The following is a 22,905-nucleotide window of genomic DNA, read 5'->3' on the forward strand; positions in this document are numbered from 1 at the left end:
CTAATCCCCTGGTCACATACACACAGAGATACTATTCAATGGCTACAAACTACACACACACGCATACAGGAGGATAATATCCACGAGCAAACAACACAAAGAACAATCAGCACCCCCTTACATTAAACCAAAGTGCTCCAGCCTGAGCGGGACGTGCAGTACATCATTTTCCACAACCTCATTAGACGTGAAATGTAACTGCACACGACAGAAATAGCTGTTTAGCTGAAGGTGACTCCAACTAGGTCAATTACATTAAATTCTAGGTCAAGTCAGCTGGGCCAATCAATGTCCCTTTAGGTTCAACAGATAGGAGAGAAAAAGAAAGAATGGAGGAGATAGTATAGAAAAACAAGGGAACAGTGGTAACACTGAAGCTGCCTGTTGTTCACTCAACTGGAACTGGGAGTGTTTCTAATGTATGTGAGCAGAGGCATGACTGTGCAGCTTGTGTTTTATGTTGCAACACACTCCTTTTAACTGAGCAGCATATGACATTCTGGCTGCGTAGCAAGTATTCTTTCACAATAGGCCTGCAGATTTTGTCTACGTGACCTGGTGTGATTGAATCTTCAGTGGGAACGCTGTCTTGGCATGCGAGAGCGAAGGCACAGGCTGTTTCTGTGCGAGGCCAGTGTACATACAGTACAGTACATGAGTGAGTGGCACAGATATATTTGTAGGTGTTCACTTGGGTGTTTATGTCATTTGCATGTGTCCCACTCCGGCCACGGGCGCTGCAGCCTCTATTTGATTTGCAAATGCAGCACTGTGTAACAGTGCAGCAGTGGGCTCCACTGTGTCCCATTAAAATATCCTCAAGTGTGCGTGTGCGTGGTTCATTTTCTGTTCACGTTATCTGCAAGCGTGGACATGTGGAGCCTTTGTCTCCATCTCTACCTTCATTAAACAGCCTGCAAAGCTTGCATGTTCCTGTCGAATGCGCCCGAGCAGTAAAAGAGTGTGAGACTTGGAGGCATTGTGTGAGAGAGGGGCTCACTGTGAAAAAAGAGGGGTGGGCACTGGGCAGACAGCAAGTGGCAGAAGGGGAGCAGATTGAGAGAGGATGGTGAACAGTGGGCTGGAAGACTTGCTGGCACACTAGGTGGGGCCTTTGAGGGTGCCCTTGGCCCTCTACCCCATGGCAGAGGGTATTGCACCATAGCGTGCTCACTGAGTGACCATCAGCACACGGAAAGGTTTCTAAGAAAAACTAAGGCTAAGGCTTCACGAAAGAGGAAAAGAAAGTACCACACCCATGTCAGTGGTGCCAGCGTGTTTCACTCTCCTTCTCTGTTTCTCTGCCCACGTCTTCCTGCCATCCCTCCGAGGCTTCTGCTACAAGGTCCCACACAGCACACTCGTTTCCTTCCTCTTGTCAGTACCAGTCTTTCCGGAGGATCTCCGTCACCGCTTTTGCTTCTGCGTCCCTTGCTGCTACACCTTCTCACATGTGCTAATAATACTGTTCAAGTGAACAACTGAGTCACCTGCAAGTTTTTTTTTAGGTGGGAGGTCTATCACGTCTCCATTGTGTGAGTTACACAAGCGCTCACAATGTAACCTGCCTGCAACTGAGAAAGAAATTGTTTGTATGGTGGAGAAGTCAAAAGCTGGGAGGGAGGGAGGGAGGGAGGGAGGAAGGGAGGAAGGGAGGGAGGAATGTGTGTGCGTGTTGACAAGGGGGGGAGATGCTTTCATTAAAGGTGCTGAGCAGTAGCAACGCCTTTCAACAGCTGTCAGAAAGCTCATTACCTGGGCTCCTACAGACACACACATTCACTCACAGGCCTGTAAAAATGGCCTTTAAAACAAGGTCTATGATAAAACTGGGCTGCCGACCAGGAGATGGCTCGGGTTTGAGTGGTGAAAGCACACCAGGCTGTCCAAGAGTGGTGAGAAACCAGACATTAACACACACCCCTCCAGGAATTTACACCTTTCTGTCAGAACCAACAGAAAGTCATGAAACACAGAGAGAGATGGACACATGTGTGAGCACATGATGCACATATATAATCTGAGAGAGCAGAACATTTTTGGCATGTGTTCATAGCTGCTAATGACAAAACTTTTGAGTGACATGGCACGCAAACTCCTGCCAACACACACACACACACACACACACACACACATACACACACACACTTCTTTATCTAAAGCTCCACCACAGAAAAAGCGTACAAGCAGAGCAGAGCAGGAAAGGCAGCAGGTGGGATAAGCCTGTATCCTCGGGGCACATTTTAAAAAGTGGAATTACCCTTGCAGTCTGGTGGTGCTCTCAAAACACCCTTTCTTCTTTACAGCACCTCATAAAGGGCCTTTTGATATTTTCTTGATGGAGTCGGCCAAGCCAACATTTGGCAGCGAGCACCCCCCTTTTCCTGCACCACACAACCCTGTCAAGAAACACACAACTTGGCTTCAAACGGACAAACTTGCCCACTGAGCCGCCTGTCCCCCGTGAACCCAGCAAGAAAAAAAAAAAAAAGTTTCCTTCAAATGTCCTTGTACAAAACCTGAGGAAGGAGGTATTAAAACGAGAGGGAAAATTAAAGGAAACATCATTTCAATGAAAGGATTTTAGTCAGTGGCCTTTTATGGTTTTTTGCAGGAAAAAAGCAGACCGTCAAGTGCAGATCTGTGGAAAAAATGTGCCTCCTCATCCCTGTGGTGAGCTCCAGCTGACTCTTCATCTGCCCACCAGAAGACAGAAAGGAGCACAGCTCTCCTCCACTGACTGGAGAGTGAACCCAAACCTGGCAATCCGGCGCAGGCCCGGGCCATTGATCATGTCAAGTAGACAGGACAAGTCACGGGCAGGCGAGGAAGCAGACAGAGAGCGCAGGCAGGCAGGCAGACAGGCGAGGTGAGGAGAGAGGAGAAGAGAGTCATCGAGGCAAACCCTCAGTCTTTGATCCTCAGGTTGTTTCTCGTCCTCCCAGACTTCCTCTCACCATCTGTAGCCCTGGCTCTCACCTGTCTGTCTCTGGCAAGGCCGCTAGCACTCGTTCAATTGCTATTGCTTCCTCCCCACAACAATAGAAACCTACAAAAGTAGAAGTAGCCCAGCTGTAGCTGCAGCCTCGCTCTGTCAGAGGAAGTGAGGGGAAAGGAGGATAACGTAAACAACAACAGTAGTATTCACTCTAACTCATTGGGGAAGCACCGCAGACCAAAGCGCGCAAACGCAAACCTCTTATTGGAAGGAACAAGCACACCCACAAGTAGTAGTACACAGTTCATTCCCATTCGACATGTAAATGTCTGTGCCCAAGCGTTTACACACACTGTCCCTGTGCTGCAGCTCAGTTTAACAAAGTCACATAAAGTCATTTATCTAACATCTCTTCTGTATTTACTCAGTCCAGTTTTGCATTTACGACTGCATTTCTCCTGCATCTATTCACTGGAAAGGACTAAATGCAAGTGATAAACAAGTGTAGTGACAGACTGAGAGTGATACAGCAGAAGATGACTGTGGCTTCCTGATGTCGAATGATTGGCAGTCTGTATGTATGAGGTATTGCAAAACTGGCACAAAAGCCCCTAAAACTGGCACAAGCACTCAGAGTCATATCAGATGTAAAAGGAACTGAGAAACTTCTGCTTTGAGTGATTCAGCCGAGCAGTGATGCATATCAGAGTTTTTCACTTTTGCTTGGCAACCAACCGCCAACAGGTTGCCCAACTCTGTCTCTAGGCGGAGGCTGACAAGAACTTCAGATTGGGGCTGCACAGTGATTCATTTCCTCCTCTGTCTGCCATTCAATGTGTTGGAAGTTCCATGGGACATTAATGTAGGGCAATAACATCACATTTTGACATTTTGACAATTACCATATTCAATACGTCACTGAGAAAAAAAAGCAAGCGGTGTCCATTCAGTCAGTTCCCATAACAGCAGTGTGCCCTGAACTCATTCAGCATTCCTGAACGAGGCATAAATCATTGCGAGCAGCCCCTTACTCCTTTGCTGGATCGCTTCCTGTCTAACTGGCTGTCTGTCTGGCTGGCTGGTTTTCTCTCAATGTTTTCTGGCAAATGTGAGGTGCTCAAACAGTGGAGCAGGAGCTAATAAATCCAGGCCTACTGACAGGAGGACTACAGCCGGTTCTCGTTCAATCACAGGTCAGGCTACAGTGAAGACCCTGATGTACATTAAGTATTCTCTGCTAGCTAGAGGCCACTAAAGAGCATGTGCTCTCTTTGTGTTCATGCATGCCTGCTCGTGTGTGTCATGTGTGTAAGTGAGAATGCACTTCTTGTGTCACATTCAGGGGCCCACTGACACAGTGAATGTGTTTACATGCACTTCAGTAACTTGGAAATTGGCGGATTTCTGCCTGATTTGCTTATAAGAGAGATTTCGATCTAGACGTGTTAAATCTTTACTAGATGGTATCACGATTTGAAACCAAAAAATAATCAAAACGAGCTTTCATTTTCAATCATCGAAATCTTGAGCAAGATTGTCCGTTTTTATTTTCCACCCTCGCCTACCATTGCAAGTCCACAGTGCTTCAGATGTTGGGTTTATTGTCCTTTTCAGAGATCCTTTATTAATTTGTTTGGTAAGAGGGTTTATAAGGGACAGATTTGAGAACCAAAACTTTGCAACAAACTGAATTTCTATCTTTTGAATCTCCGAATGGTGGTATTTTTTGTAGATTTTTATGTTGGGAAAATTTTTATTTTTTGGTTATCATTATCTAAACTTGCCTAACCCTAACATGCAAAAACACACCAGCATAGAGTCATGATGTTGTTGTTAAATACCTCAATCTTTTAAAGGAAGAATCTCAAAATGTAATGACATTTGTCAGGGCATACAACTAATAATCTGTTGATCTCCACAAATCCAAATGTTTCAATCGAACCGTGACACCCCTAATTTTTTGATTTTGAATTCATGTTTACATTCAACCAGGTTTACGACTAGGATTTTCATGTGTGCATGACAAAGAGCCAGCACGGTGAATGCATCGCTGTGAAGGAAATGCAGTGGGATGAAGGGGATGATCATTACTATAACTGTGCAGCCATGTATCCAAAATAAACAAATGCAAATCCAAACCCTGACCCAAAACAGAAACAGAAACTAAAATAAATAATTCAGTTACCATAGCTATGCAGTAGACTATTTGTGTAATAAGCAATTGTGTGGTCTGAGGCTGACAGCATGTTGGAGTGAAATCTGATTACTGACCAGCTGTATGTTAAGTTTTCATGATGTGAACACATTCTCCTGTTTCCTGCGTTAACCCGATTTCTAACAATAACCTGGTTTCATGTGCACATGTAAACAAAGAGACACACGCATACTCGGGGTAGAAGTTCTCAGTTGAATCATGTTCTCCCAGTAAAAAGTCCCAGTCTGTCCGCTAAGCACACAAATAAAGGCATGTCAGCGTACGCACACCTGTTCACCCTCTTCAATGATCACACAGGCAAAATACACACAAACACATGTGCATATATACAAATGAGCTCATGCACCATTTCCAGAAAAGTGGTCATGGCAGTTGCACACAAGCACATTGGCAGAATTTGACTAATGTCCTAGTGAAAACGCCAGCGGACCTCCCTCCCTCCCTTCCTCCACCAACTCCTCTTCCATCACTCTCCACCCCTGAGCCCAGATAATAGCTGTACTACACCAGCCGCCCACCACTCCCTGCCAAACACTGTCGACTACGTAAACACAGCCCATTCACACACACACACACAGAGAGAGAGGGAGGACAGTCAGGCTCGTCTGGGTCTCTAGTCAGGGCTTGGCTGTCCAAGCCCACCGCTTCTCATAACAGTGAGCCCCTAGCAACACTCGAGCCAAGCTGTCAGTCAATAACACAGTGGTAGCAGAACTGCAGCTCACATACACAAGGTCCTATATACACTATACAAAAAACACACATGTGTAACAGTACATCGAGTGCTGACCAGTGACTCTCATAGGTGCAAATGCCAAGGTGCACACCCATACACACACTGGCTGCCAATTGCCCACACCTTTGTCCAAGGGAAAATGTGCCTGGCAGACTGAGAGCTTTTCTAAGTAAACAGCTATAATAGCAGCAGCCAGACATGGGTGTTAGGGTGGGCAGCCACAATAACTCCGTGACCAGCAAACTGTTGTGAAAGAACTTACTTACTTAGAACTTACGAAAGTCCACATTTTACTCGACTGATACAACAGGGCAAACTGTTGCCTCATAACAGCCTGTTCTGTCATGTTGTCTTCTATTTCCTTGTAATATTTCAGCGTAAGCCCTCTTACGAAATACTGCTAAAGAATTTCACTAAGACGTACAGGACAAGACAAACAGCGAGTCGGAGGTGACAGATTCAGGCTCCACATGGCTGATGAGTTTTATTTACAGTGGTGTGAGTGACGCTGCTGAGGGGCTATAAATTGCTATTAGAGCGGAGCTGGATTCCAACACAGGCCTGTGGAATCCAGCCTGGCACATTGTCCGTCTCTGGATTTGACACAGCAGTCTGGGTGCAGCAGCGCCAGCCAAACAGGGCACGCAAACACCACATACGATAACATATAGGAGCTCACATACAGACTCCACACACGTACGCGAGCACAGGGTGACACTCTTGTATTTATGCATAAGCAAAACCACACACCAAAGGAGGGCTTGTGGAAAAAAACTTGAAGCAACTGCAGGGACTGAATCTGTTTATTTATAGGCGTCACTGCCTATTAATGGGCTTGGCTATTACAGCAGGGCTGAGACAGATCTGTTAGCAAGGTGGTGTGGAACTGCAACACCAATAGTACTATACTGAAAGTGGCATCCTGCTATGACTCAAAAATCAATTTAAATTGATTAAACTATTCTGAACGGATAACTTTGTTTGAGTGTTTTTGTAGGTAAATGACAGTAAACTGAATATGTATTTGGGTTGTGGAAAAAACAAGACATTTGAGGATGTCATTTTGAGCATTATGATATATTGATCGACATTATTTTGCATTTTATAGACCAAACAACTAATCAATTAATGGAGAAAAGTGATTAATCGGCTTAATTAATTGGCTGATTAATCAACAATGAAAATCAGTTGCAGCCCTATTTCTGCAGCTGCCAGAGCTACTGCAAAATAGAGTATTATTAAGATTTATACAGCATAAATAAAAGCCTGTGTACACACACACTCAAAAAAACGTGTACTTATAAACACCTCCACGCGGCTTCCCTATGAGAACAGCTTAGCGAAAAAATGTGTTTAAATACAGTTGGAATTAAAGACATAAAAGGTTTCTCTCATGCTTCAGTGTTTTGCACATTTCACTTTGTACCTCACACAGCTCATTTAGCTGCATTGGCATAACTGTTTTCAGAGACAAGTGAAGGTTTGTCCGTCGGGCATATCAATTACGACTCAGTGACCTTGGACCGGCTGACTACTTAAGCCCCTTTTAACTTCAGCACATTCATTTGACATTATCTTGAAAGGATCAACAAGGTTTATGTATATATAACAGCAGTGACAAGTCCTCATCAGAACCGCGCTCTTAGTCCCCTTCACACACACACACCACCCCCCTAACCAAGATACCACTATCTAATCCCAGTCCTGCCCCCTCAGGCATTCTAATCTTTTAATTGAATCTTTTGTAATTATAATGAAATAACTGCGGACTTCCATCAGGGAGAAAATGATCAGGGCCAGAATGTGCCAGCGGTCACAGGAAGCTCTTATTTCTCTGCCACTGCTACCGCGATATACCCCCATTTCAATTAGCTCCTCAATTCACATTTGAACAGCACATTAAGGGAAAACAAAGAGGCGTGTGTGCGTGTGTGCCTGTGTGTGTGTGTGCGGGTGTGTGTGTGCGGGTGTGATTGCACGCATGGTGATTGATTGCTCCAGCCATCCGTTACTGCCATGCCACTTTTCTCTTCTATAGTATGTATCGCTTGGAAGAATCACAATTAATATCCAAACTCAAAAAAGATCGAGCTACAACGAGTGTGTTTTGGTGAGAAAAACACGCTTCCCCTTCTTCTGACCCTGGAGAACTGCTAAGCGTAATTGCCTCATTCTTCTACGCAAATGAACATTGACGGAGTGGGGATTGGTCCGCATAGGCCCTCTCAAATGGCTTCCCTGGCAGTTGACTAATTCAGTTCTCATTGACGTATGACTAAATCAGTGTCCATTATCCATACGCGCTGGGCAGCTCAGATGTAGTACCAGCTCCGCAGTAGAAGGCACTTAAGAGCATTACACAAGCTGAGCCGGTTGAAAGGATCTCCTTTTCAGCAAGTTGACAAGGCCGCCACACATGGTGTAGATCTGACATTGGCCAGGCCGTAGCCTCTGACTAACCTCTGACATTGAGGTCTCCCACTGGTGAACAAAAAAACAGGAAAACTGACCACACACTTTAAAGTCCAGCGACAGTGACACTTATCACCACAGGAGATTTATTGCCAGGACAATAGGATGGACTCATTCTGTGTCAGATTTAGGGGGACAAAGAAATAGTGACAATCTTAAGATTTCTACCATCCATGTTTTTACGAAATTCACCTCAAAGTATCATTTTTCCACACAGTCAAACTCGTTTTACAAAATCTGGCCGCAGTAATTCATTGTTAAGTATATTGCCAGGGCCAGTTGACTCTCTTTCCAAACCTGATGGTTATTTTGGAGTGCAGAGAGAGTGTGTGTGCTTGTGTGAGCGTGGCATTAGGAGCCAGACAGGTCCCTCTGTTGTGCAGCTGGGCTGGCTTAATGAGATATCAGACTCAAACATCAATTCATCAGCCTCATTGATGAGGACAATGAGGGGCAACCGCTTCAGTAAAGAGAGGCATTATGGCTCCTCATGTGGGGATAGGGCGGCCTTGTTTACAAAGGTTATTGGGCACAGAGGGCTTGAAACAGTACACCACACCAGCCTCCACTTTGCTCTGCTCTGCTACACTCAGCTCCCTTACCCTCGGGGCAGCTTTCTCGCGACTTTTTTTATCTCTTTGATTTTCAGGAACAAAGACCCAAATGAGAAAAATGTACTTCTGGAATCCGGAGGCCTAATTTTTAAATGTGTGCATGTGTGTGAATGGGTTAAAAGGAGAGGCCATAGAGGTCTGATTGATTAAATAAACACATCTCATCTTGTTATCATCAGGGCTCCCCCTAGCTAAGCAGAGCAGGCTGGGCTGGCTGGAGTCCCCCCCTGGCCTCGGCCTCCACTGACAGGGCATCTGTCTTCATTAAAGCTCAGCCAGTGTGCATGACAGCCACTGAAACGCTGGTGTCTTCACGATTAATGAAGACAGATGACTCCCCCCCCGCGAGAGGCAGTAAAAAGGAACAAAAAGCAGGAGGATGAACAAACAGAAAAATAGAAAAACACAAATTCAAAAAGCTTCCCAGAAACAAGAACACAATGAAGCTGTTTATCCCACTGCTCTATCTCTTCTTGTATTCCTGATTGTTTTTCCGCTGTCATATCTGGCTCAACACCACATACATCCCCCCCCACTCCTTTTCCACTCTCACACGCTCTCTCACAGCAGTAGCGGCCCCCTGGAAGTGTATGGAAATGGACCCCAGTTTTGTCTGTCCAGAGACAGGCCTGTTGTTAGACTGAACGTCAGAGGAAAAATGAGTGTGTGACAGAAAAGAAAGCTGTCCAGAAGCTTTTTTTAAAAGGACTGTGTATGCATTCCACATTTCTAATTTATATTCATCCGTTTCGCCATTAAATAATTAATCTACTTATTAATTCATGGCTCGAGAGGAATATCATTATCCATCTAGCATCCAGGAGCGTAAACAAACCTCTAACCTATGAGGCCTGCAGTCAGCTACCCAGAACTTTGAACATCTGTAATATTAACCAGGCCACATTCGTCAGGAGTAATACATCAAAAACGAAACTTATAGTGTCAAACCCACACATGGATGGAAGATAAATTAAATGTGCATGTGTATCCAAAGCGTCAGAGTTTTCTCTTCCTGTCTCTCACCAACACTTTTCCTTTCTTTCATCTGTGCGTACTCATAGCTTTGTTTTTAGTACACAGCACCTGGCAAGGTCAAACCTCAGGTGGCTCACATTGTCACTGAAACTTGACTCCATGGGCCCAGACTCACTGCTCAAACATGGACACACAGGCACACAAAAACACACACGTATGGACACACAGTGCATATCATATCATAGCAGAGAGTTTCTTTCAGATGGCTGAGCAGCTCAAACTGGCTGTGGGCTGTGAGGGGGGAGAGGAGGAGGAGAGGAGAGGAGAGGAGAGGAGGAGAGGAGACTGTCTGTCCCAGTCTTTTCCTGTACAGCTCTGTAGCCCCTGACAGCAGCCCCTTTGGCCGAGCCCTGAGGGGTAAGCAAGCCAGCAATGAGAGACAGAGGGAGTGAGAGCGAGAGACATAGAGAGACAGACAGAGAGAGAGAGAGAGAGAGAGAGAGAGAGAGAGAGAGACATGATTGTGTCATACGAGAAATGCAAACAGGATGCCACTTACACTGAACGCTGGCACTGCCCGTCCAAGCGAAGGGGTCCAGCCCCGCGAAGAAGGGGCTTGCCTTCCGCAGCATGCACGCACCGCGGCTGGTGACATCATAGAGCTGACGGGGGCCCATTCCCAGAGCCTCCATACAGTCGAACATGGCAACCCCCCCGCCCTCGGCAAAAAAATCACTACGAGCCCTCAGTCCTGCCTGCGTCCTGCCCTGCTTCCCACCGCTCACGTCACTCGCAGAGGCAGTGACAACAACAAACTGCAGCAGCAACAGCTAGCTCGATCTGCTTCCCTCCCTGCACTTATCTCTCGCTGTCACTCTCTCTCACTGCTGTCCTTTCCTGCCGATGCTGGAGTTTCCCTCTTTTTCCCTCAGCTGGAATGCAGATCTGGTTCCTGCCTGGCTGTGCTGAGCTGAGCGTGACTCTGACTCTCTCTACTCTCCCCCCTGCCCTTGGGTGAGCTGCTCCCTGTCTGCTGTAACAGACCTAAATAACAGCCTCTCACAGCTCTCGCTGAGCCCCAGACACGGCGGAGCGAACCAACTGCCTCGGCATGACGCTCTGAGAGGGGGTGGAGAGAGAATGCCAGAGAGGGAGGGATAGAGAGAGAGAGAGGGACCCAGGAGGAGGGGGGTGGAGAAGGGAGGGGAGAGGGGGCCGGCCGGCACTGGAGGAAGAGCTGATCTGGTTAGAGGACAAAACTCTATTCCCATTCTTCTCTTGTTTTTTTGTGCGTGCTGCTTTTGTGTTTCATATTTCATCTCCGAATGCAAACAAACACACACCCTCCCTCCGTTTGTGTCCGGATTCAGAGCCGTCTCTGTCTGTCTTTACATCGCACCTCCCCCCAATTCCCCTGCAGTAAATATGAGCCCCTTCCCCTCCCTCCTCTGAGCCCCCGTCTCTAATCATAACCATATTAAAGTCCAGCCACTGGCCGGGTGAGTATGTGAGAAAGAGAGCCAGAAAGAGAGTCAGAGAGAGAGAGAGAAAGAACATTGTGCTGTGGTTGAACCCAGAAACCAGATGCCAGGGTAAATCCCTCCCTCCGCTCTCTTTTTCTGTCTGTTTGAGGGAACAGAGGATGGGCAGTCTCTCCCTCTGGAAGTGCTTTAACAGTGATGAATGAGGGCTGTGCCTTGCTCAATCCCTGCCGTGCATTTACACAGACAAATACCCCCCAATATACAAACCCACCATGTGCTGGACACACTTCTCACAGGTTCACTTGACCTTGTTTGTGATTTATCTCCAAGCAACCGTCGCCAAGGGATAAAGAGAGACATGAGGATGCAGATTCACGTAATGATATTTTATGTATCATTAAGACACCACTAAAATAAAGTCTGCCATCAACATTTAGCCTTCTTTAACACAGGCTCAAAACAATTCAATTTAAACATGGCAGTGCCCTCACAAAGGCGGTAAATCAAAGTAAATCAATAGGCGGTCTGCGGTCAATAAAAAAGCCTGTCACTGGTCCTAACTGTTGCTCAGCAGACAGATAGACTCTGGCTGGGCTAAAGCAAACAGCCTGATACAATGGGAGATATATGATAATAGAATGGCTTTAGTCTGTGCGCCGAGCACATTCATCTCTCTCCCCCCCCCCCCCGTTAGACGAGTACAAGTGGTACAGCCCAGCAGGCAAAAAAGACAACATTTCCTGTCAATCTGTGCTGCTGGCTACGCTCTCCATAAACACACAGTGCCCTCCCTCCTCCCTCCTCTTCTGTCTAACACTTCACTCTTTTTCCTGTCTCGTGAAAGAAACCATGCTTTCACATTTTTTGGGCCATTTTGAATGATTGTGATTAAAATGTTTATTGACCTTAAAGCTTTTCCTCCAGCTGAGACCTCTTTGTTTATTTTCTTAAGCTGGCACACTCATGTGGGCTGATAGTCCTCTTGCACACACTCACGCACATTTAACAGCTCTTTTGTTGCATCAAATAGTCAACAACATCAGTGGGTTTTTTTTTTTTTTTATGTGTTTCTTCATACAGCTGTCAGGTCATAAAGAAGAAGCTTTATGACAACATGTATAGAAGAGTGAGGCTAGATAACAAACTGTCATCTATCAAAGATGGTCCTGCTAACAGCTTGTTGTTACAAACGACTCATTCTTTCTGAAACTCCCCACCCATTTACACAGTAATTCAACAAAAAAAAAAAAAAGATCAGATCTGGATGCATTTCAGATTAAATCATCACTGCCCCGAGTCACATTTTTGTGATCCACAAGCATTCTTCTCACACTCGTCTTTCGTCTCCTTCCTGTCTTTTTTTCCTTTTAGCTGCTAGTTTCAGCATCCTGGAAACTTAAAACTGGCTGATCCCCTGGTGTTTAAATGTTCTATGTAACATCACGGTTGTTTGCCAGGACTGGCGAGCCGCAGCACAATCGATTTATAATATCATGTGCTCACACTTGAACCCCTTTTGTTTTTGGAGATTTATGGCCCCTATCCGACTCTCTCCTGGTTCTGACGTTTCTCTTTACAGCGTTTGAGACCATAATTCAGACCACTAACTCCAGGTACTCCGCTTATTGGCACACAGCACTGTGAGCCGTGAGTCCTCCAGCGCTTCAGAGGGTTTTTTGCAGAGTGAGTTTAGACATCTAATCTACACATACTCCATACTGCTGCTGACCCAGGCCGTTCCCTGCCTCCCCTCCTTCCCCTCTCCCTCCTCCTCCCCTTCCTTCCCCAAGCCAGAGAGGTTGAACTCTAGAAGAAACCCCCACTGGGCCACTAACTTTCCCCCCCAAACTTATCCTGCCCTCCCTCCTTCTCTCCCTCACTCTCTGGCTCACAAGTCTCTCCATCGCTCTCCTTAATTCTTTTTTTTTCTCTCTCTCTCCCCCCTCTGTTTCTGCAAATACTCTCCCCATTTCATCAAGTTCCCTATGGCCATTTTTTCCTGACTGCTTGATTTGTTGTAGTTGACAAAGTTCTCTGCTTTTGTTTCTGGTTTTGGAAATATTTCATTTTCAGTGGCTGCCAACTCACTGGTCATCTTGTGTGACTGCTGCTTTCAATCATGTTTAATTGCAGTGATTAGACTTGACTTTTACTCAGAACAAATAATAAATAAAAACAGAACATTTAAACGTTTCTGTCATGATAAGATTTCTGTCTGTTTAACTGTACAGTAGATAGGGGTGCTCTGTCAGCTGCACCCTGTCTGCTTATAGCTCCACGTGGGCTGGAGCCCAGGAAAATCTGGCTTTACTACTGTCTGACGCTTTGATGCCGATTACAGATAAGACGTATACAACACATTGTTGCCACTTCCTCTGTATACAGTCAGTCAGGTTCCAGCCAAGCAGTCAACAACGCAGTGGTGTGTGAGGCAATAAAGACGGCTTGTTTTCAAATGCCTATGCGCTAAACGCAGCACGGTGATTTTGAAAGGAATGTAGAGCTTTTCCATTGCTGATGTGAGCATGTGTGCAGTGCGTGGACGTGCTGAAACAGATTGCCGGCGATGATAGAGACACTGAACACCAGCTCAGAGCGCCCTCCCACTACAGCCAGATTCAGGTTACTCAGAAATACACACACACGAGCACAAACACACACAGAGGTTGTTTGTTGCGACTAAAGTAACTTAATGACGGAGCTGACCATCAAGATCCGAACGCCCAAAAACATTTTCTGTCCTCTTCGTTTATGAGCTCATTAATAAAATAAGTAAATATCTTATTTATGTGTTGTTTTGTCAGCGAAAACAGAGCGCAATCCTGGAGTTCTTCCTCATCACATCCATCAACTGCTCCACCAGCCGCAGGTTTTACACATGTTCAGCTCAGACAGGACATGTAATCTTATCCCCTCATCTGCCTTACTCTCTCACAATATATCTCCGCAAGATACCTGATGTGTCACTGAGGAGCGACGTGGGGAAAGTGAGGCATGACTTATGAGCGAGCCTGTGTCTCAGCGGCGGCCATGTTGGCCTCCGTTCACATGCTTATCCCACCAAAGGCCAAACAGAGCTACTTTTCAGAGCACTATCAGTCTTGGCCATCTCTCAGCAAAGTCTCTCTCTCTTTTTCTCTCCCTCTATCTGCAGCGTCATGACATTTTACTACCCGTGTTTCGTGGGGGGGAAAAAAAGTCTTTTTGGTTGTGCGGCTGAAAGTTCCTCATAAGCCCGCCCCTGTGGCTGTGTGCCCTCCCACGCCTTCGCACGGCCCGTCCCTCCTTTTTCTCGCCATTGCGCCCTCTTCATCTCGCACGTGCCCACAAAGGCCCATCTGAAAACAGACCCCTCCCATTTTTAATAGTAGCCTCTTTATCTTCATCTGTCATCATGTCAGAGCTGAACTACACTCTGTGGCCTCTCCCTTACCAGCAACCTTTGCTGACTTTCCACACACGCAGGCATGCGAGCGCACGCACAAACCTAACACACAAACACACACAAACTTTCAGCAAGTTTCCAGCACTTAGGGCAAATTGGCTCAAACTTGCACAGAGGGATAACGAGAGGAAATCCACAGTGAAGGCTGAGAAGAAAGAGAAGAAGAGGAGAGAGAAGGGAACTCAAGAGTGCATAAGCCGACGGGGTTTAGGTGGATATCATCGGAGGAGCAGATATTCCATTCAGTTTTGCAAAAACTCCTTCAGCAAGGTGCTTAAATTGACTGGAAAAACAAAGTGGGAATTTCTGTCCGTTTTCCCCTCTCATCTATTGAATTCTGGCCAGCACGGGTTGAGAAATAAAACAGAGCAATGTGAGTGGGAATCGATATCCAAAAAGAAGAGAAGCGCCTTGGAGAGCTGTCATCTTGAGGCTAGTGGTCGCCTAGGGAGATGAAAGCAGGGATGTCAGACGACGCAGAGCTGTTTATTAAAGCAGAGGAGGCTCCAGCCTCACTGATAGATCAAGGACGCAGCCCGAACAGCACTACACATGCTGTCATCACACACATACAAGTACACACAAATGGTCCAGTCTGAGCATTGCTAATTTGCTATGTAGATCACGGTCACAGGAGCAGAGGTGCCAGCAAGCAGATGGCTCTATGATGATGGTTTACTGTTTTGACAGTCAAAACAGTTAATGCCAATCTTCACACTGATTTATTGTATGCTAACAATAAATCATTAGTAGTGTTCTTGTATACCAGAAACGATCCAGAATTGATTTCTGATGTGGTTTTGGTAAAGACTCTGACAACATGACAGATAGGGATGCTACGATTAGTCGATTAATCAATCGAAAGAAAATCAAATCACCAACTATTTTGAGGATCGATTTATCACTACAATCATTTTTCAAGCACAAATGTCAAACATTTACCGGTGTAAGCCTCTTAAATGTGAGGATTTGCTGCGTTTCTTTGTCATTATGATCGTAAATGAAGAGTCTTGGGGTTTTGGACTGTTGGTTGGACAAAAGCAGCAATTTTAAGACATCAGTTTGGGCTCTGGGTAATTGTGATGAGCATTTTTTTACAGTTCTTTGACATTTTATGGACTATTAAAGGGACTCTATAAAAAAGATTTGCATGTATTAATCACATTTTTATTGGCCATATGTAAGCGGATTGTAACGTCTTTAAGTTGTTAAATGCTGCTGGTGCTTTGGATTTCTTTGTGAAGGGTCAGATTTTCTGTGACAGTCCAAAGGATGTGACTTCTTCAGTGCACTAACATAAACTAATGCAGAAACTAAGCACTTCCAGCAAACCACAGAAGTTACACAGAGCACCTTTAATCAGTTAATCATGAAAATAATTATGCACAGCGATCACACATGATATGAATCAAGATATACTTCATACATCATTACAAATCTCTTTCACTGCTCTGTGTCAGCCTTTGAAATGATTATATTCCATATGCAACGACCACATTTGTATGGAATTAATTTAACAACCACGGATTGAACGTTACCTACAATCCCGTAAGGCTATAATCTCACATACAGGTCTCTCATTCCTGAAGCTCTCCTCAAATTCTTTGAAATCCTCATTTGTAATGTTCTCACTCAAGCCTCGAGCAATTTTTCAGGCTCGTCAATAAATCTAACAGCAATCAGTGAATGACAAGATTGAGGTCAGAGATGGATAGGCTTTACTCAGAAGAGTGAACGGAACATTATAGACCGAGAGCCTTTTTAAAACAAAAGGGTGACACCATAGTTTGTGAAGAGCGCACAGGGAAAGAAGAAAAAAAAAAAACAGAGATGGGAGTTGTGTGTGTCTATAGGGAAGCTTCCGCCTGAAAGGAAGTGAGGGGTAGCGGGGCTGAGCTCATCATTTTCATAACCATACATAGCACCCTTTCTCTTTCATATCTCCCCCTCCCTTCACGCAAGTATATAGTATACCCACATAAGCTCACACATATGCACCCAGACAAATCCAAACCTCCACAATCGGCCACGTACCTACCCACCTCCATCTAGGCTGGGCTGAAACCAAGCACTTCAACTTTTATGAAAATAAATAAAGCGGTACAATGTGGTGTTTGTGCTCTGCTTCGCATCCAGCAGAGAAGGCTTCGACATCCTACCCTGCTGTCCCTCTTCTCCATTTAAACATTCGCTTTTACATTCCCTCTCATACCACATTTCCCACCAAAATGGCTCCTTTACGCAACTCCCCCGAGCTCCCTAAGCCAACATGACCTCCTTGTGTGTGTGTGTGTGTGTGTGTGTGTGTGTGTGTGTGTGTGTGTGTGTGTGTGTGTTTAAGAATGCAATGAGTGTTTTTAATTATGTCACTCTGCATGAGGATTTTTTTTTTTCGGCAGGAACATTTTGGTCCTTTTCGCAGTCCGCCTGACTTAATAGTCTGTCTGTGTTTGAGTGTGCGCATATACAGTATGCGCTGCAGCCAGTATGCTAATGCCTGTGCATGTGTGGGTCTGTGTGTATAAATCCATGCCCAACACACACTTTACATAAGCTGTTCATCTAGTAACCACTGGAGGCACAACTGAGCAGACTAAGGCAGCTTTTACACAAGCTCCAACACGCTGCTCATTCCATTCTATTAATACAATGCTTTAATTTCATCTCATTGTGATGAGGCTGAAAAGGCTCACAGCTGAGCCTCTCACGAGTTTTCTGTGTCCGTCCTTCAACGTAAAGCTAAAAATTATAGCCTGAGTGGAGAGTCCGAGCCCAGCAGAGGACCTCAGATTTTGGTCCGAGCCATGTGGGCTGAAGGAAATGACCTACTAGCTTTTCAAAACATCCCTGTGGCTGGCTTTGGGGCCAGGGCTCCGGCCCTGATTGGTGAAAGCTTAGAGAGGTGTTTCAGGGCTCAGTGGCGATGTTATCACATAGTAAGTGGCCTTAATGGGCTTCCAACTGTTTGTTTGAAGGGCTCCCATAATGACAGGGATCAACTGATAACAGCCTCGGCTACACACTGCACAGACAGCCATCAGACCCTCTCATGGATGAACGAACGCCGTTGCGCATTTGTAAAGATATGGGTGGTAAGGACGGCAGTCTTGCAGCACACCCACACGGAAGTGAAGCACAAAATGTTCTGGGTCTACTTCCTCCATGTATGCATTAAGAATGAAGAAAAGCCTACTATCTATGCATGTGCAAACACAGTCCGACTACTCCATCCCTCCCCTCTGCTGTCTCTTCCCACCTCTGTGCAAAACAGGTATTTCCAAAGACACTCTGGTGCCAAAACAGAGTGCCGCCATGGGAGGTGCTCCGACCTGTCGGCACAGCATGCACACCCAACAAAGGTAGGTGTCACCCTGGCTACCTTTCTAACAACAATTATACACGCAGCTCTGAAGCTGGGCAAGAATGTAGTACTATTTACTGCACACACACACACACACACAAATATCTGCAGTGCTACTCCCTTTATGTGGAAGGTATTTTCTGGCCTACAGACAGTCCCGACAACAATGAGCAGGCCTGTTAAGCCAACTCCTGTAGAAGAAGTAGAAGGGGGAAAAAAAAATAGGGCCTGGGGAATGTCCAAACCAAGGCCTTTTGTCTTCTCCGCTAACGTTTAAGAGAGCGGGGAATGAGACTGCTGTCAGTAAAATGACTTGTAACATTCCTCGTCAAGGGATACACCAAAGGGAGGTTTTAAAAGCCGATACCAACAGCTGATAGTTTTCCATCCACTGGCCAAAAGTTAAACTGATACTCAGATGTATTTTTGTATGCGCTAGACACTACTTTGATGATCAGTCAAACAAAACATTAACAAAACAACAAGACTGTAAATGATTAATTGTTTAAGTCATGTATCAAACAAATATGCTAAAAGATTCTCTGGTACCAGCTTCTAACATGTGAGGAGCTGCTGTTTTTCTCTGTTTAAATCATTTTAAACTGAATATCTTTGGGTTTTGTACTGTTTGAACACAACAAGAAGACTAAGAACATTACTTGGGCCCTGGGGTTTTGTATTTTTCGCTATTTTTTGACATTTTTATAGACTGAACATAAAACTTCTACACACAGTCCTCTTTGCTTGCAATCAGGAAAAATGTAAAAAATGTTTGGTATACAGATCTTTATCAGGTTATTTCAAAGGTCTGTGTACAGAAATGTGGTTATTATATTTTTCCTGCTTTTTTTTGTTCTTAGTCTATAAAATGTCAGAAAATAGTGAAAAATTATTTTTTGGTTTTGATTTAGTCAACCCTTGGTCTTCTCCAAAGCACCTATCGATCCACAGGTGTGCAAAGTTTAAAAGACGTGTCTTGATTAATCAAAAAAATCACATGCCCATATTCACAGTTATTGGTATACTATATGCATCTTACAGTAATTAATTAGGCAGAAAAAGTCAGACATAGTTCAATGGTGCAATATGTAAGAAATTTGGTTTAAAACATTAAAAAAATAACTGAACTAAAATGATCAACATTATGTGAAGAAATAACAGTTGTGAAAGACGTCTATGTGTTGTATTGCAGAGACATAGTATCTACTGAGGTATCTAGCTGCACGGCTAACTGAGCTAACTAACTAATGGCGGCTAAAGTTAGCAGCTTAGTTTTCACCAGCGATTACTCTGGTGATATGCTGCACCTATTTGTTTGGAGTGACCCTGCTTTGGATCAAAACAATGTCGATCCTAATAATCATAGTAAATAAATTAGAGCAATACTGACATTAATATGTGAAGTTGCTGTCAGATAATAAAGAAGTAGAACTAAAAAAACAGATAAAGCTGAGTTGTAGCTAATTGTCACCATGATCCCGACTTAATCTTTGACCCTGGCCTTGTTTAAACCCTGACACGCGGCTTAAAACCGAAGAACTGCGATCCCTAACCCAAGCGAACGATACTCCTGCCAGCGTGGATGTGTCAGTACAAGCAGCCATGTATGATTTCCCCAGTCCGTGTGGTTGCCTGTTACTTGTTTTTGTCTTAACTCATGCCAGTGTACAAACCAAAAAGAATCCATCTGTCAGTGCTGTGGGATTTCATTCTGCATCAGGGGTATGTTTCTAGTTTTCAGATGAAAGAAGTGCTCTGTGTGCAAGAGACAGAGAGAGAGAGCGAGAGAGAGAGAGAGAGAGTGGGAAGAGTGTCTCTGGTGGTGTGTTTGCATGTGTGTTTTCCTAGCAGGGTGTGTTCTTGGATTCCACCACACTAGGACATTACCCCCAGGTGCTCTCTCTCTCTTTCTCTGTCTCTCGCTCCGGTTCTGTGAAAATACCTTGAGGATTAGGTGGGCAGCAGCAGAGAGGAGGAAGAGGAGGGGGGAAGAGGGGGTGGGGGTGTGAGGTAGTGATTGACGGCTGAAAGGCAGAAGAGGTGCTCAGGCATGCTGTGGTAGGGGAGAGAGGGGGGACTGCACACACAGGCAGGGAGGCTCTGCACTCAGCTGTTGCCACCCAAACCCATTATAGCTCCTCCACCACCACCTACCACACACCACCACCTGCCGACCCTTTAGGACTGCACCCAGATAAGATTTCACATAACTCCTGCTTACCTTTACCTCAGCGAAAGTCTTTTCTCTCTCTTTCAGTCTTACTTTGACATCCTCTGTGGTTTTACACAAGGTAACTCCCTGACCTAGAATCCTGATGCTGATTAAAACGAAACTTCGTTTTGCAACTAGCAGGTGTTTTGAACAATGAGCAATGTATGTCGGCGGCGTGTGTGTAATCTGAATAGTTTTTCCATGACAGAAAAACACTCTGGATTGCCAACAATCTCCTCTTTGTGCTCTCTGCTCCATGCATCATCCCATCCTGGTGCTTCATCATACAACAGTGCCCCCTGTGGTCAGGTCTGAAATTACAAGTCTGACACTACTGGAGCGTGCTGTTGTGGTTAGTCTGGTTAAGAAGGAGTCTGGTTGCTTGAATCTCGCTCACCTTTCTTTCGGCTAGAAAGGTGTGTGTGGTACGCTCGGTCTGAATAAACAGTCAGACAAGTCTTTGAATCACAATTGTGCTCTTTTTCAAATATTTGTTGATGCTCACAGCACTCATCACCTCACACTGAAAGAATGTTGTTTTGTCTCTAATTGCAGACTTGCGGGTTTGCCTGCCTCACAAAAGCTCTGTGAGAGGTCCACATACACACAGACACACACAGACTCACACTCACACACAGACGCACACAGCAGTGAAGCCTGAGCCAGAGTCTGTGGTCACAACCACACCATCTACAAGCATCTATAAGGAAACCACAGGAGCAGGGTAATCATTGTATTGATGGAAGTGGACTTTTTCCTCACGGTTTCTTTGGGGGATTTTTTTTTCCTCCTCCTCCTATATCACAAGCAGACCCTAAAGTTTTCCGTTTCCACAAAATTACACATAATGAAGTGCAATTTTAAATAGGCGTATTTTCCTCTTTCCAGTGCACGATCAAATTGTTTAATGTGACTTGACTAAGATGAAGGTATGGGCCGCATGTAGTTAGTCGACATGGAAAATGATATGTGAGAGGGAGGAAAGGTCAAACAAATGCAGTTCTGAAAGTGACTTACAGAGAGCGGCCATCTCTTTGGGCAGGTCGGCACCAAATCTCCCAAACAGGCTACTGTTGGCCAGCAGGTCGAAAGGGGAGTGGCTTCTCATGGAGTTGAAGGCGAACGGGTAGACAGCAGGTGGGAAGCCGGTCATGTGACCCACCTGCTGTTCCCTGTTGGTAGCCATGGTGACGGAGCACACCCAGGGGTCTGCGGCAGGCCACTGGGTGAAGGCAACGGTTCTTGCTACACCTGGAAATCCTTGGAAAAGTTCAAAAAAGTGTCCTTTTGAAGCCTGTCGGGATGTGGGGAATGGATGGGCAATGATGGGGGTTTACTGAGGGAAGGCTGGCCTCCACTTTAGAAGAGTCATCCGATTTTCTGAGGAAGAGAAGGAAGAGAAACATGTTATTTCTTAGTAATAAATTCTCCACATATAACAAGGATAAATGTTTCTGATTGGCATGGACATGTCGATACAATCAGCGGTTTGTGTCAAGATTCCACAGACAAGATTCACCTCGCATCAACTTTGAGACCTGAAGCTCTGGGACAGAGAAAAGATTATCCACAGTTCTACTTGTAAGAAGGATGTGTAAACTTTATACCAACAGGTATGAGAGAACGGGAAGGAAGGAGGATGTGAGGAAGGATGGCGAGAACCAAAACAGATAAAGACGTGAGAGAAAAAGAATGAGTGAGCTGTGAGAGGAAAAGCCAGAAAAACTGGGACTGGGTGAGGGGAAAAGAAAATAAGAAAGAAGTTTGGAAAAAGTTATAACAGGGAAGAGCGGGAGGGAGGGGAAAAAAAGAGAGAGAGAAAAAGAGAGAGAGCTCTTGTTCCTGCAGTTTTGAAGAGCTTCCAGACTTCTACAGTGATTCCAGGCTATGCCATATGATTTAAATCACCAGAACTCTACTATAAAGAGCTCCTCTGTTCCTGCTGCCAGCCTAGCACAGCAGCCTGCCTCTCTGCCTCTTTCCCCCAGGACCAGAGGCCCAGACACGGGGTCCAGAGCATGAAGAAGAGGGGGAGGGAGGGGGTCGATGGGGGTAGAGGGTAGGGAAAATGAGATCCACTGATTGCTAACTGCTGCTGTCACTTCCAACTATCTTCTCTTGAGGTCAGGCTCCCATCCCACAGAGTCATTTTGGCTCTAACCTCCCGCCGCCCGGCTCGTCACTTTGACTCCACACAGTAGGCACAGACAAGTCAGGCTCAAGTGTGGACAAGGCTGCAGTTATGCCCCACTGTTGTCTGTTAATACAAGGGGGAGGAAAAAAAAAATCCTGGTAAAGCCTTCCCCATTTTCCTTTTCATGTTTTCTTTTTGCCTTTCGCTTCCCTAGCGTGATTTCATGAGTGGGTGGTGTGATCAGCTTGTTTTTTGAAATGTGGCTTTGAAAAAGAGCAGAGCCAAGGAATTTGGAACTGCTGTGGCTTGTGAATCTGGG

The 22,905-nt window shown here is 45.3% G+C and overlaps 1 protein-coding gene across 3 annotated transcripts in view; it reads right to left on the reverse strand.

Moving 5' to 3' along the window:
* rarga (retinoic acid receptor gamma a) overlaps positions 1-22,905 on the reverse strand; it is a 40,007-nt gene that overhangs the window by 9,935 nt on the left and 7,167 nt on the right. For 2 of the 3 annotated variants that reach the window (XM_084366033.1, XM_084366032.1), the window contains one exon: positions 21,470-21,832. In XM_084366033.1, the coding sequence (XP_084222159.1) occupies positions 21,470-21,638 (169 nt within the window). In that variant the 5' untranslated portion in view covers positions 21,639-21,832. Of the gene's footprint in view, positions 1-10,509; positions 11,007-21,469; positions 21,833-22,905 lie in introns of those variants that run through there. The other variant, XM_084366034.1, reaches the window with a different exon arrangement.

The sequence above is a fragment of the Pagrus pagrus genome (genome assembly GCF_965226575.1).
Source record: "Pagrus pagrus genome assembly, chromosome: 11".
Taxonomy (NCBI): domain Eukaryota; kingdom Metazoa; phylum Chordata; class Actinopteri; order Spariformes; family Sparidae; genus Pagrus; species Pagrus pagrus.